The sequence below is a fragment of the Hyaena hyaena genome, unplaced genomic scaffold (genome assembly GCF_003009895.1).
Source record: "Hyaena hyaena isolate Hyena2069 unplaced genomic scaffold, ASM300989v1 scaffold_176, whole genome shotgun sequence".
NCBI classification, from domain to species: Eukaryota; Metazoa; Chordata; class Mammalia; order Carnivora; family Hyaenidae; genus Hyaena; species Hyaena hyaena.
In genome coordinates, this window is record NW_024080809.1 from 613,098 (window position 1) to 628,793 (window position 15,696).

The 15,696-nt window shown below is 56.7% G+C and overlaps 1 protein-coding gene across 1 annotated transcript in view; it reads right to left on the reverse strand.

The window, feature by feature from the left end:
• Nucleotides 1–15,696, reverse strand: part of ANXA11 (annexin A11) — a 43,278-nt gene that overhangs the window by 8,900 nt on the left and 18,682 nt on the right. Inside the window, exons 2-10 of the mRNA XM_039240525.1 lie at nt 9,313–9,375; nt 7,394–7,506; nt 6,074–6,463; nt 4,687–4,774; nt 4,380–4,474; nt 3,528–3,641; nt 1,858–1,948; nt 1,406–1,485; nt 1,209–1,265 (exon numbers count right to left, since the gene is read on the reverse strand). Of these exons, the coding sequence (XP_039096456.1) occupies nt 1,209–1,265; nt 1,406–1,485; nt 1,858–1,948; nt 3,528–3,641; nt 4,380–4,474; nt 4,687–4,774; nt 6,074–6,463; nt 7,394–7,506; nt 9,313–9,367 (1,083 nt within the window). The 5' untranslated portion in view covers nt 9,368–9,375. The remainder of the gene's footprint in view (nt 1–1,208; nt 1,266–1,405; nt 1,486–1,857; nt 1,949–3,527; nt 3,642–4,379; nt 4,475–4,686; nt 4,775–6,073; nt 6,464–7,393; nt 7,507–9,312; nt 9,376–15,696) is intronic.

Sequence of the window (15,696 nt, forward strand, 5' to 3'; positions counted from 1 at the left end):
AGCAGGTCCACAACTAAGAAGACAGAGAAGTAGCCACAAAACCAAGAAACTGAGGCAACTTCTGCCTCGGCAAGAGAATGGACTGCCTAGGAAGCAGGAAAACGGGAATAGGAAAATTTCCATGGGGACGAGAGCCAGAGCCTGGGAGCTTGCGGGGGGGCCCAGCCCTGAGTCCAGAAATGGGAACAGCTGTCTCAAGCCCAGGGAATGTTAGGGCAGACCCTGCAGGAGGGCATCTGCTGTTCCCTGGGGACAGGGAACAAGCCAGGAGTCCAGGCCCTTATCTGGTCTCTGCCTCCAGGTTTCCCTGGGCACAAGGCTCAAATGTTTTGAGACTCAGTTTCCTCATCTGGAAGGAAACGGACCAGAGCATAAGAACAGCTGTCCCCTCCACGAGGTCCCCTTCAATCTGACCGACAGCAGAGTGATGGAAGGGGAGCGAGGCAAAGCCAGCTCTCTCTCTCCCACCAGAACTGCTATGGTGTGAGCTCCTTGGTGGGAAACGCAGACTCCTCTAGAGAGGAGCCCAATGCCTGGACAAAGAGGAACAGCCAGAGGCCTTCGCCTTTTGTCCACAATCGTACCAGGCTGGGGACAAGGGCAGGATTCTAAGGCTACACAACTAACATGACAGCAGGCTCCTGGGCTCAGACCTTCAAAAGCATTGTGAGGCAAGTGTGAAGTCTGCCCGTTTGCAAACAATGATATATGCAACCAAAGGCAGGAAGAGGACCAGGTCACGTGACATCCTGCACCCATAACTAATCTACCAACTCTGGCAATACTTATCTCATACGTTGGCTCAGAGGGATCAGAAGCAGGGGGAGGTGGAGGAGGGATAAAGATAGACAGACGGCTGGGAGCCCGGACATGCTCAAGGTCACATGGCCGATAAGCAGCAGAGCCCATCTGAGACTCACTCTGCCCATCCCAGAGCTCCTGCCTCGCGCAGCAGGAAAGTGGGGGGCAGGGCGCCTGGGTGCCTCAGTCACTTAAGCACCTGGCTCTTGGTTTCCGCTCAGGTTGTCATCTCACGGTTCATGCTGAGTGCAGAGCCTGCTTGGGATCCTCTCTCTCTCTCTCTCTCTCTGCCCCTCCTGTGTGCTCCCTCTCTCTCAAAATAAATACATGTGAAAACATAAAGAAAGAAAGTGGAGGTACACCCCGACGCCGGAAGCCCAGGAGGGGCCCCTGGCCAGCACACCCACCTGGGCGTCCCTCTGGACGAGTGACATGTCCACGTTGGTGCTTTCGTCCCGGTTTCCCTGAAAGGAAGCAGGACGTGTGGTCAAGGCTCCTGCCTGCAGCTGTGTGCCTCCTCTGCCCTCCCTCCCCCCCTTCCTCACTGCTCACAGGTCCGCCCCCCTCTGCTCTGAGCCTCCGAGTTGGGTAGTAGGAAGGGTACCTGAGACAGAGAGATGAGGAGCCGTTGGAAGTGCCCTGACGTGTCGCTTCGGATGGCCTCCTCCAGGGTCTTCTTGAATTCTGAAAGGGAGACACAGGGGAGGCCCACCTGCAGCCACAGCCAACAGCAGGCCCTCGTGGCAGAAGGGCGCGGGCGCGAGGAGAGAGGTGGTCCACACAGCCCTCCGGGGACACAGGGCCATGACCTCCAGGCCCACCTGGCCTGGCCCACACCACACCCGAGAAGTTCTCCCCCTCACCCCTCCCTGACCCCAGTCACCTGCCCCGTGAACAGCAGGCAGGGGTGGGTCTTGGATCGGAGCCCCCTGTGGAGGGGGTGGCAGAAGACGAGGTGATAAGGAGGCCAGGGAAGTTGAGGAGGCCGTGGGAAAGGGCGCGGCCGGGGCCCAGAGAGCATGGGTGCATGCGGGGGCAGGGGGGCACCAGACTAACCTGTTTTGTAGGCTCTGCTGAGTTCCCGGATGTGCTCATTGTTGCGGGAGGCGAAGATCTCGATCAGACAGGCCTCGTCGGTGCCAGCCCCCTGCAGCAGCAGAGAACACAAACCACAGGCCTGTCACAGCTCCCTCGCCAGCATCCCGGGAACGAGCCAGGGCCATAGGCCCTGCAGCACAGATCCCAGCAGCAGCGGCCGCTGCCCCAGCAACACCCACCCCGCTTGGCGGTGGAGGCCCCAGGCCCAGAAAAGTACGGCAGGATGATGGCAACATGGTGACGGAAACAGATCACAGGAAGGGACACCCCACCGTGCCACCAGGAAACTGAGCACCAGAGAGGTGTAGTGACTTGTCCGAGGCCACACGGTTCATGGTGGGTTGAGGTGTAGACCCAGACCTGTGTCATTCCAAGTTCGGCCCACAAATGAGACAAGAAACAACCGAAAAATGGGTATAACGCAAGAGCAGGGGTGTAGACAAATGGGGGTCCTAGACCAGATGTGGATCATCTGAAGACCGCTAGAAGAGGCCAAGAGAGAGGACCAACCACGTCAGGGACGGGGAGGAAGCCGAGGACACGGTCAGCATCATGGCTGCTAGGTTGCCTTGAACCTTGGTCTTAGCTGTGTGACCACAGGCACCTTAACCTCTCTGTGCCTCAGGTTCCTTGTGCATCAAATGGGAACAACACTAACCCTGCCTCCTGAAAAGTCATGAGGATTAAATGAGATATGCAGGAAAAGCACTTAGAACACGCCAGTCATGTAGGAAGCACCACACAGGACTAGCGATTTTCACGATTACACTATTACATTACTCAGCTTACAAAGAGCTTCTGTTAGCTACCTTGCCCAGTGCTCACCACACGCCACAAGAAAGAGCGTCTGCTTTCCAACTTTACAGATGCTCATGGACATATAGCTTGTCAAGGACAGATGACCCCAACCTGTGCTGTTTCCTATAGTCAACAACCACCTCCACCTCATGCAGCTGGCTGGGGGGCAGGGGCCAGCCAGAGGTCTGGGGTGCCATCCCCAACCGCCTCTGGACCTGTCCCCAGGAGAGGGCACATCTGAGAGCAGGGTCCTCTCTCCCCTCCAGGCTCCATCCTGAATCCTCTGCCTCTCCTCTTGGGGGCAGGAAAAGCCACTGTGCCCCTCAGACCCCCTGAAAAATGATGGATTCCTTCTGGAGCACCTGTTCAGTTCACGAGGGTTTCCTTCTTCTGTGGGAGCTGCCCCCTCCCCGTCCACAGGATGCCTGCTGTGGCTCCCGGGAGCCACAGGGCTGTACAGAAAGTATAGGACCCTCGCCTTGGTCACACATGACTAGACCGGGGGCAGATATTAACCCCAACTAGGCCAGTCAGAAGCTGCATCCATGTGGAATTTGGACCGAGGGACAGCTCATCTCTTCTGTGGCTGAATCTCTTGTCACCATGCTTTTCAGACAGAGACCAAGGTGTTCTCCGATGATGAATGACCCCTTTGCTGCCTCCTGGAGAAGTCACCAGAACTCGGACTCTAGTCCGAGAAGGCCCAGGAGCCACACTCACAACAGCAGCTAACGAACGGGTTAAAGCACACCATGCAGGCCAGACCTTTCCCTGGCCTGTGCATCCATGCATGCAAATGGACACACACACGAATGCACACGTGTACACACCTTGATGGCATCCTTTATCTCATAGACATCAAAGAGGACTGGGGTCTTCATCAGAGCCAAGATTGTCTTCTCGAAGTTTCCTGACAGTTCGGATTTCAGATCTTTGATCAGATCCTGGTCGAATATTCAAACAGACAGACCAATTTTGAGAATCCACAGGAGGTGACTAATAGGGACAATGTGCCAGGTCTGGGGACCAGCAGCATCTACCTCACAGAAGCCAGATCTCAGCCAGCCCAGACCTGCTGAGCTGGGGCTGCATCTGAGCCAGCTTCCCCAGGGACCCGGGCACATTCAAGCTGCAGAAACACGGGGCTAGGACATCATCTTGTTCAAGGCAGCCCGTGTTTGCCTCAGATTCAAAAGCCCAGAAGTTCAAAACATGTCCCACTGCATTTGTTCAGAACAGAAAGCCTTTTCCTTCAAAGCTCTTCCGTGAGCTACACCTCCTAGAGCGGTCGTGAAGAGGGCAGGGACTCACAGCCTGGGTCCCCTGGAGGGAAAACTGGCCAGGCGGGAGGGGGTGAAAGGGCGATGCCTTGTCCGTAGTCTCTGGGAGTCACAGCAGAGCCAGGCCTGGAGCCCAGATCTCTAGGCGCCTCTCATCAAACCGCAGTGCCCCCTGGCCTTTGGGATCTCCCCCTCAGAGTATCCTTCCGCTCTAGAAAATGCCATGAGCCGAGAGGCCACTACTGGGTGGGCAGCAGGAAACGACCCAATGGGCCTTACTGCCCATCCAGGAGATCTAGACTCACTTGGCACCAAGGAAAAGCAAGGGTGAGCGGGACTGTGCCGGAGGACGTGCCTCAGCCTGGTGGAGAGCGGCCTCCCTCTGCCCGCAGTCCCCCTCACCTTCCCGTAAGCGGTCTTGAAGGACAGGAGGATCTGCTGCCGCTGCCTGTTGGAGCGACTCCCCAGGCAGTTGATGATGGCCTGCTCATCGGTCCCTGGGGGAAGACGAGGTAGGTGTGGGCAGGGCTGCGGCCGTGGGGGCCACCGTGGCCCGGGCCCTCGAATTCTCACGGACGTGCCAACCGCACCCCCACGTCCACCTCCTCTCCCCTCGCCCCTGGGACCAGGGTCCCTGTCCCCGGATGCCCTGCATGCGGCCTGGCGAGCCAGGGGGCCATTAGGATGCGAGCCACCGCGGGTTTCTCACCAAAGCCTTTCATAGCCTTCCGCAGAACCTCAGCATCTCGCAAGGGGTCAAAGCCAGGAGCGTCTGTGATGGTGCCTCGGTTTCCATACTGCTCGGACAGACAGACTTGGGTAAGATGTCGTTTCTCCCGCATGCAAGACTTCCCCAGCCCAGACTCTGGAGGTGACCTTACCGCCCCATGTTGGGGTACCTGAAGGAGCCTGCAATCAATAACTGAGTGGGCCTACTGGGATCATAACGTGTCCTCATGTTCTGGTCCCGAGGCTTCTGCCTGGCTCCCGTGGCTAGGGACCCAGCTCTAGCTGAGCCCTGATTCTGAAAATCTGGCCCCTGCCCAGGGCCTTCAGGATTGGGCCTGGGTTCCCGGTGAAAGGGGAGGCCCTGGGAGCAGTGGCCACTGGCCTCTTCTTGATGCCTCACGGCACAGTGCATGTGAGCACATATTGGGCTCCTCTGAACAGGGTCTGGGCAGTCCACGCGGCACCTCTGTGCAAATGAGAGAAAGGTGCTCTCCCCCCAGAAATGTGGGTGCCCAGCATTCACGAGGGAACGCCCACTGGTTTCCAGGCTCTGTGACCTGCCTGCCTGCCGGACTTCACACTAACAGCTGCGCTCCCCGGCACACAAATCTCCCTGCCTAAATGGTCTCCTGGTGGACCAAGCTCCGCGGCCAGTTCAACACCGGTTTTAGCAGAGTTAAGGAGAGAAGCTCCGAGAGGGGATGAGGTGGATGGCACAGGGAGGAGGGAGAGCAGGGCGGGGGTAGGGGACTGTGGGGGCAGGGAAGACAGAGACCCTCAGTCTAAAAATAGTAGTCCAGCAGGATGCTTGGCTGGTTTGGCCCCGTAACCAAGACAATGAATTCTAGGCACTGCAAACATGAGATGCTCTCCAAAATGAGCCCAGAGTGGCCCCGAAGGAACCGCCAACACCCTTCCCCAGCCAAGGGCAGCTTTGAGAATCCTCTAAGTCCAGCCCGAGAGGCACCTCAGGGGACTAAAGACTAAGCGCTGTTAGGCACAAAGCCTTGAGGCCAGTGGCCTGGGCAGTTTGTACAAAACACAGAGCCCGGGCAGTAAATGACAAAGGAGGAATGACGAGAACCTGGGACGTTCAGACCCAGCTCAGGCGTGGAGAATCTAGCCAAACTGGGAGAAAGAAACAGGCCAGCTCCCTCAGGTCTTTCCAGAGCACAAGCCAAGTGGGGGGGGGAGGTAGTTTGAGAGAACGCGACACCCCGTTAAAGCAAGATGTTATGGATGGAGGACCGAGCCCTTATCTGGCCCCCACCCCCTGCCTGGCCTTGCTGGCAGAGGCCACGGAGCCACATGTGTTGGGCCTTTGGGGCCCAGCCCTGGGCAAAGGGCGGTGCAGGGCGGGCACTCACCTGGGCCGGAGGCACGGCAGGGGTGACAGTCCCGGACGCCAGGTATCCTGGGTAGCTTGGCACCGGCTGCTGCTGCCCGGGAGGCGGCACTGGCGGCTGCCCGGGGTAGGTCATTGGCGGCTGTCCGGGGTAGGACCCTGGGGGCTGCTGCCCAGGGGGTGGCATGGGCTGGCCTGGCACAGGGGCCCCCGGGTATGGCGGATATGAAGGCATCCCGGAGGGTGGGTTTCCTCCAGGGGGCGGATACATCCCATATGGAGGAACAGGCTGCTGGGCCGAAGGGGGCTGCCCAAAACCCCCAGGGGGCATGGGAGGGTAACCCCCCCCCGGGGCCCCAGGGTACAGGTTTGGCACGTTGGCTCCTCCAAATGTCCCGGACATGCTGGATGCCTGAAAGTCCACAAAAGGAGGCTAAGATCAACGGCCCTCCCTGATGAGCACGGCCACACCCGTCCATCTATCCTTCTCTGCCCAGAGCTCATAGTTCAAGCACCAGCGATTCCTCAGTGAGGCCCAGCCTGACCACCCAACTGTCCCCCATCCACCCTCCCTGCACCCCTGACCCTTCATCTGACTTGTGCCCAGGGCAACCCTGTTTGCTCCAACACCACAGTTTACTTATGGCGACTGTCTTCCCAGTAGACACAGACTATGGGGCTGACATTTCTGTTTGTTGTATTCACATATCCATAGCATCTAGAACAAGCCTGGCACAAGTGAGACTGCGTGCTGGCTGCACGGTTTACACTGTGCGAGCAGTTGTTTTTAGATTATAAACTTAATTCTTTTACAAGCCAAGTAACAATAAAAGTAGCATGTCTCCGGGCCCCTGGAAGGCTCAGCCAGTTAAGCATCAGACTCTTGACTTTGGCTCAGGTCATGATCTCAATGTCATGGGCCCCAAGTCAGGCTCTGTGCTGACAGTGCAGAGCCTGCTTGGGATTCTCGCCCTGTGCCTCTCCCCCACTCTTTCTCAAAATAAATAAACTTAAAAAAAAAAAAAAAAAGGTGCTCAATACATATTCTATGAAGGTACCAGCCCTACCCAGTTCAGGGCTGACAGGGACTTGAGAGCCCGGCAGCCCAACGCCATTTCCCTTCCCCTCATTTTACAGATGGTAAATCAAGATGCACAGGGACACTGAACCGGAGAAAGGCCTCATGGAAACCCTTCGTCCTCAGTGCAGCTGCATACTCAGTGCCTGACCACAGGTAGGTGCACACACAGACCCCTCTGAAGCCACCAAAGCCAGCAGTCTTTGTCCCTCTGGCCATGCAGGTGTGGCCCCAGGAGCAGCCCCAGAGGACGGCTGGACTCACCATTCCCGAGAGGTAGTCCTGGTTGAACTGCCCTGCGTAGTTGGCCATGTTATCCAGCCCGATGGGGGGCATGTTGGGCGGGGGGTAGCCAGCACCTCCCCAGGCACCGCCACCTGAAAGCAACACTGAGCCCTTTAGCACCCTGCCGGCACCCCAATGGGGAAAGGCAAAGCATCAAGCTCTCAGGGGTCGGGGGGAGGCCAAAGCAGGGCCTCGGGGACAGCACAACAGACCCTATGGAAAACACTGAGGCAAGAAAGTTGAACCTGGTCCCACTGCCGGAGGAGAAGAGAGGGACCCCCACCTCCTTCCGAGGAAGGTGGGGTTCAGCAAACACTCCCAGGACCTCCATAGGAGGGCCAAGGGCAGACTGCCCTCCTGGGCTCACCATCATGGAACAGGAATACAGACATAAAACAGGTCTTTGGGGACACTGTGTAGAGCCCAGAGAGCCCGGAGAACCCGCAATGAGGCAACAGCATGTCAGGGAGGGGTATGGGTCCTGCCGCCTGGGTTACCTGCGATCACAAGTCCATGAAGGGCAGGGAGAGCAGGATGGGAGGGTGGAGGGAGACAGGGCTGGGTCACAGAAAACACAGACACCCATCCCTACAAGGCGGGGGCAGGGGGGGGGCCAGTTGGGGAACAGCAGTACAAAGCCCCAGCTCTGAACCCAGAGGGACTGGGTGTGTGCCCTGGGGCGAGGGACTCAGCCCCTCTAGTCCAGCTTCCTCGGCTGAGAAGTGGGGATAACAATCCGTTTGTCTCACTGCTGTGAGCAGGACTGAGGCCTACCGCCCGTGAGGGGCTCCCAGGCTGCGGCAGGCGCTGGGACAAGGGCTGTGGCAGCCAGCAGCACGGTGCGGGCCGAGGGCGTTACACGCGGTCCTGACCGGGGCTCCGGGACTTGGACAGGTGCCGCCGGGAATCACCTCCGGCCCCCTCCCTGCTGCTCAGCATGGCGGAGGCGGCAAGGGTAGAACACAAGGGCAGGGTCCCTACTGGGAGAGGCCCACGAGGCCCACCGGGCATCCCGGGGCCGGGAAACGCCCCCCGTTGACTCCGTACGCCACATGACGGCAGCCAAGCTCCAGGCCTCTTCGCCTCCTGCTGAATGGCCTGCAGGGGCCACGGGCGCTCAGACTCCAGGACTTCAGCTCTGGGGAAATGCATGTGCCTGGTGGTCTTGTGGGGCAACGGGCAGTGCGGCTCAGGCGACCTCAGGATGACCAGCCTGGCCAGGTCCCCTCTGCCCCCGCATCCCAGGGAACCTCGTTTCCTCCCCGGCTGTGGGGGCCCAGTCTCATCTCAGGAACTAGGAGGGGGCGGGCCCAGAGTAGCTGCCTTCTGAGTGTGAAGAGACAGGTGTGGCCCCGCAGCTCTCAGTCCCAGCGTCGGGCCGCTGCGGCACGACCATCTGACCCTTGTGCCGCCCTCCTCTTCCTCCCTTGGCGGGGGGGAGGGGGGACGGGGGGGGGGACCCTGCTGCTGCACAACCGCAGGCTTGAGCACAGGGCAGGAGAAGTGACAAGGGGCCACGGTCACCTAACAGTGCTTGGGAGGACACGGTGCCAGAGGCTTTACCCGGCTGCCTCATTGGTATCTGCGACAGCCCAGTGGAGGGGAGATAGTGGAAACCATTTGCCAAGGAGAAAACAGAGTCTCTGAGAAAAGAAGGTGTTTGCCTGCTTCTATCAGCTACTAAAGCAAGAAACTGGGTCCAGGCCTCGTCCCGGCTTTCCGGAAGTGCTTCAAGTCCATAGGCCCTGGGTCCAGGATTTTCTCCAGCCCCTCCCCACCTGGCTGAGACCTTGGGGTAGTGAGGAAATGACTGGAAAGCCCCATTCCTCCCTCGCTCTTCACTCCTGGGCGTAGGACGGACAGGGCATTCCCTTCCCCACCAGCCCGGAGCCTCTTACCTGGTGCGGCCGGCGGGTAGCCGCCTCCGGGCGGGGGATAACCTGGGTAGCTCATGGTTCGATCTGAAAGGGAAGAGGAAACCGTGCTCAGGCTCTGTGGGGAGCTGCCACCAGCCTTCTCAACAATAGTGACAGCCACAAGCCGGGGCCACTGCAGGAGAGGGTACCTCGGGCAGGACCCAGGCCGGCCCAGGTCACCTTCTCCTTGCTGGGCCACCAGCGAGAACAGGGAAGCAGGGGCAGACCCGTGACCGTGCCCGTGCCCACGGCGACAGGCTTCACCACACACCAGTGGCCGTGTTTCCTGGCAAAAGCCCCTCCCCACCCCTCACTCCCACCTCTGCTGACACAGGATGCTGAAAGTGGGGAGCAGTTCTCCGACCTCAAAGGCGAGCGCACACTGCTGCGTTCTCAGGGGGGTCTGGGTCTATTTGTCTTTATTTTCCAGTGCCTTCGTCACCACCCAGCCAGAGCGCCTGTCCCGAGCCCAACCTACAGACCCCGCACTACCCATAGGACCCCGAAGTGCATCTGCCCCAAGCTACACTCTTCATTCTCCAACCTCGGGTTCCTCCGGCACAGGCGTGTGGCACGGAGTCCTCATTCCTAGAAACAAGAGACCTTAGGATGCACCATCTGACCCCGGGTCTGGAGGGAGGGAGAGTGAGGCACCTGGGCGCTCAGGAAGGGTAAGTTTCTTGAGGATCAGGAGCAGGGAAGGAGAATGGCCCGGAACCCGGGCCTTGCGCCTGCTGGTGCCGGGTGGGACACCTGCTCTCACACAGTCCCTCTGTATAATCCCTCTGCCGTGCCGCACACCACTTACACTGCCCAGGAGGGCCACAGACCGGCTGGGACCTGAGCCACTCGACTGTCATGCAGCCTACTCACTCCTGCTCATCAGCGACTGCCACAGTTTGCAGTGGCCCCTGGCGACAGGTGAGAGTGGTGGGACACCAACTGCTGACCCCAGGGCACGGGAGTCTCCCTGTATGTGGGGCCCCAGCCTCGTTCTCAAACTGCAGCGTGTGCATCAGGACCCCCGGGGGGCATTTAAACCCGGTGCTGGGCTCCACTGCAGAACCAGAATCTGCATTTCTAACTAACCCCAGGGTGACGCTGCTTGCGCAGGGACCCCACTCTGAGAACCACTGCTCTACATGCCATCGTTCACCTACAAGATTCGAGTTGCCCTTCAAAGCTGCTTTGGAGGTCTGTGCATATTGTTGGCAAGGAGGCTGACAGGCCTCCTTAAGGTGCCACTGGTCCCACAGGCCCCACAGGAATAATGGATACAGGATGTGTCACCAGAGGCGACTATACACAGGGTGGCAGGAGGTCAGATGAGGGCCTAGTGACCTTGGAGAGAGCTAGAATTCACCACCAGCAGAGTGGGCCAAAGATCCTTCCCCTTGCACACCATGGTGAGGTTGAGGGTCCCGGGGGCGCTGCCCTCGGTCTGACTCTCACCCCTGGGGCTGGCTGAGCTGTTAGCACAGAGCCCTCCCAGGGCCCGTCCCTTCTGCCGGAATCCTCAGACCCTACTGCTGAGGAGAGCCTGGAGATCTGAATGATGGATGGGCCAGGAACCTTCTGATGGGAAGAGGAAGCGCCTGCAGAGGTCGGTGTGAGCTGCAGTTGTGTCCCAGATGCCCTTATGTCTGGAAATCACCATTAAGCAGGTGTTTTGGGCATCAGAGACCCCTCCACGCCCTTCTCGTCTCCTCCCAGAAGACTGAGGCCAAAAAGCCCCATCCATAGCCAGGAAGGGGGGAAAACACACAAACCACAAACAACCAAAAGCTGGAGGCTACCCTGTTTCCATACATCAAAATTAATTTCAGCTAGAGATTTCAACATAAGAGGTGGCCCCAGGCCCCAAAGACATAAAATTAAAGTTCTGCACAATAAGAAACAAATAAGGAAAACAATGGAAAGACAAGAGAAATGAAAAATTTAAGTAAACTGTTTAGCGATTTAAAAAAAAAACCCAATAACCACTAGAGGAACGGAAATGATGTGAACAGGCAATTCTAGAAAAGCAACTGAAGGCTCTCGCACACACTAATACATGAGGAGAGTTGCCAATTACAAGCACAGGGATGTCAGAATGTAACACGCCACCGTCTGACCTAGAAACTCACCTTCTAGAATTCGATTACCCAGGCACACTTACACCTGTGTGAAACGACACAGATGTGGATCTCACTGGGGCCATTCTGCTATAACAAACCCCTAAATAACCATCTGTAATGGGCTGGTTAAGTGAATCAGGACAAACCCATACAGTAAATATGCTGTAGCTATTTTTAGAATTAGCCAGTCTCATATACGGGGACAGGCAATGATCACCATTATTACTCAAGGTGTAAATGGCGTGTATACTAAGCTAACATCTTTTTTTTAAAAAAAAAATGTAAACATACAAACTTGGTGATGTATATGTACACACACACACACACACACACACACACACACACACACACACCATCCCTAGAACGATAAACAAGAAATTTAGTAATCCTGGTTGCCTTTGGAAGGGAAAACTGGGGATAGAACTGAACCTTACGGTTTATATTTACACTTTGTTGCCACATGCATGTATTGCCTATTAAAAAAACAGCTTTAAAAAAAGGCCCAATTCAGGTGCGGATTTCTGAGCTCACTTGAGGCCAGGGCTGTTCTTCAAAGATTTAAATAACTAACACAGGGTCTATTCAGCCCCAGGCAGCCCCAGCTCAGAGCCTGAGGTTAACATTATTACAGAAATGTTGGGGGGGGGGGTTCCAGACCCAGAGGGTCCACTAGTGTGTCCTCGCCCAAGGCAGGCCCACAGGGCAACCTCAGACTGCTCCCCCATCCCCCCGCCATCTGGTGATAATGCTCATTCCCAGGAGGGCTTCACAGACTTCCCAGCAAGAGTCAAAATCTGTCCCTTGGCAGTAAGCCGGGTCTAAACCAGCATCCAGGGGGCAGGTCTCCCCCTCCAGTCCCCGCCCTCTCCCGCAAGCAGCCTCACGTCCCCACCACTTCCGGTCTGCAACTCACTCCCTTCTCTGTCTTGCAGCCCTCTGCGGAAGCAAAGGCCCCAGTTGGTGATCCCCCAGGAGTACAGGGCAGGGCAAGACCACGGCCTCCCGCGTCCCCACCTCCCTGGGTGGGTACACTGAGAGAAAGTTCTGGACAAGGAGGCCTGATGCAGAGTCCTGTTAAACTCCCGATCATTCTGCCTGCTGCTCAGCCTGCTGAGGTGTCCTGACCTCCTGATACCAAACCTCTTGGTGCTCAGCTTTGTTTTACAGCCACTGATTTGGTAAGCATGACATCTGCTCTTCTCCAAGTGACTGGGAGAAAAAGCGCCGAGGACAACCCTCCTGAACCGTCACTGCCCACCACGCTCCAGCCCCACAGCTGCAGGTGCAGCCACTCCGCCAGCTCTCCGGCCCCTAGCTCCACCACAACGCCACACAGGAGTCCCCATCAAGTTCACAACGCTTTAAAGGGGGCCTGCGCCAAACGAGGAGCCTAACACACTGCCCATGCCTACAGTCCTCTGGTTTATCTGCCTAATGATCCCCAGGAGAAGGGCAATGGCAGCTGGATGACCTCGCGGGCCCTTGGGGTGCTCCATCCCCGCCCCCAGTGCCTACCCAACCAGGAGGCTGCTGGGATCCAACTCTCTGACTCACCATGTCCACATGCTTTCCCCTTTGTGAACACTAAGAAATCTGCTCATCGTCCAGTCTTTGCGTAACTTTGAGCCACCACCGGGGGCGTCTGGGTGGCTCGGTCAGTTAAGCGGCCAGCTTCAGCTCAGGTCATGATCTCACAGTTTGTAGTTCGAGCCCTGCATTGGGCTCTGTGCTGTCAGTGAAGAGCTTGCTTCAGATCCTCTGACTCTCTCTCTCTCTCTCAAAAATAATAAGCATTTTAAAAAAATTTAAAAAAAAAAAAGGCCACCACCAGGGCCTGCTGTACTCAGTGAAGGTGTTCCCGGCACCCCAGCACTGACAGGGCCCCTCATCTTCCTCCCCCCGTGCCTGTCCAGCCCTCGCTCTCCATCGCAGAGGAGAACACAGTGCGTTACAACCCAGCAGATCTGCTTTCTCTTTGGCATCTGCAAGTATCACACCTTCTGCACTGACCCGGCCCTTCTCCTACTTCTGTCTTTCAGCAAAGAAAACAGTGCCTGGGGAGGAATGCTTCACATCGCTGATGCGGTTCTAACAGGCTGGGGCAGATCCACCATTCTACGGTGGCTCAGGTCACCGTATGCTGACCCAGGGACTCACTGGAGAGAGCTTATGCCACAAGGCAGGCCGCTGGCCTCTTCCAGGATTGCTCTGGTTCTTAGAAACCAGCCTCTGGCCAACTTCCACCCTCCAGACCTGCCACCTTTGGGCCTGTGTGGGACCCTTGCTTTCTCACGGGGGCCATCGGCCTGCCGCTGGACACTCGATTTCACCCAGCTGTCGCTGTCCCTGGTGAAATTCGTGCTTCTCCAACTTCAGTCTGCAAAACCATTCGGACTTGTTAAAACCCAGACTGCTGGGTCCCTTCCCCACAGGCTCTGCATTGGTACATCTGGGACAGGCCTCTAACCTGCATTTTCCACACAGAAGCTTCTGGGTGGTGCTGATACCACTTGCCTGTGGACCACAGTCTGGGTAGCACTGCTTCATCATGCACGAGAATCGTCTCATCATGCATGAGAATCGTCTACACAACCCGCAGAAAATGCCTGTGCCTTGGCCCCAGTCATTCTGGGCCCTTCAGCCTGGGAAGGACCGAGGAATCGGCAATTTAAACAATCACCCCATCCCCATCCCCAGTGATTCTGATGTAACGGATTCTGCGCTCCCCACTCCAGGAGACGCTCTTTCCTTTCAGGAACGGGGACACCTTCTAGTTTATACTCCCGGCCTTTATTCCCAGTAGGAGGCTCCGAGGACAAGCCCCAAGACCCGGGTACCCCAGGATCCCCTCAGAACCGAGCCTCCTAGTGCCAGGCTGATGAGGGAAACTAAAGCAAGAGAAATGTAGCTTGAATTACATCTCCATACAGCCTGCAGCCCACTAACAGACACCTGAAGCGTGCAGAGTGTGACCTTGCTCAAGGGAATCATGGCTGCCTTAGTGCCTTCAGGCTTTTTATTAAAAACCACAACTGACCTTATCTCAACAGCAGCTAACCCCTCAAACTCCTGAAAGCCTTGCTTCAAAATTCCTTTAAAACTTAATCTCTATCCCCCTCCCTCCACAAACTTAAAAGTGTATCATAAATCACTCCTCACGACCCCAGTGCAGCTCTTCCTGCCCAGGGGTCTTGTCCCTGTGTTATAATAAAACCACCTTCATGCACCAGCAACGTCTCAAGAATTCTTCCTTAGCTGTTTGCTCACGAACACTGCTTCATAATTTCATCAAGGCGAATGATGAAAGTATACAGCAGGTGCAGAGGGAGCCTGGATACCCTTCAGTCTCAAGGACTGCAAAAGGGGCTGTTTCCTCAAGCTGTGTATACACGTGCACACATACTGTTAAATTTCAAGGGCTCCGCAAGGGCAGTTGCCAGAGTCCTCAAACACAGGAATCTGGAAATGCTGTGTTCACAGGAGAGGCAAACTTATCTAGAACAAGCACCTTATTCCTCCCACCCACTCGTCCCTGCCCATAACGGACAGCCTCGTCCAAGCACCTTACTCCTCTCACTCACTTGCCCCCCACCCTGCCCATAACAGAGAGCCTCGTCATTTCCCCACTTTAACAAGGGGAGAGGGAGACAGAAGCCTCCAGCAAGGCTGGGCTGTGCACACCTCCTGGTGTCCAGGCTGACTTTCGGGGACAAGGAAGGGATAGGGAGGGGTGGGTGGTGGCAGTGCTGTGCCCGCACAAGGTCACAGAAGGCCAGCAAGGGACTCAGGTGGGGGACAGCGCTTGCAGCAGGCTAACGTGGAGCAGAGGAGAGGCATCACCCGAGACCCCCCCACCCCACCCCTGTGCTCTGCAGCAAGCCCTGGACCAGAGTGGAAGCTTTGGGGGGTGAGGGTGATCTCTCTACTGGCCTTCCCCAGCCCAGGGGCCGGAGTATTCATCTGTGTATTCGTCTTTGAATATTAAATCCTCAATCTGGTTTTATGCAAGAATTTAAATATAGACTTTAAGTCATGCAGCTCAGATGATTCTCTGCTGATATATTTTTAAAAATGAAAAGAAGAGAAGACAAGCCACCAACTGGGAGAAGTTTACGCAAGACACATCTGATAAAGGGCTGTATCCAAAATATAGAAAAGAACTCTTAAAAACTCAACAGTGAGAAAAACCTTTTAAAACTGGGCAAAAGGCATATGAAAAGATGCTCTCCGGCACACATTAGGGAACTGC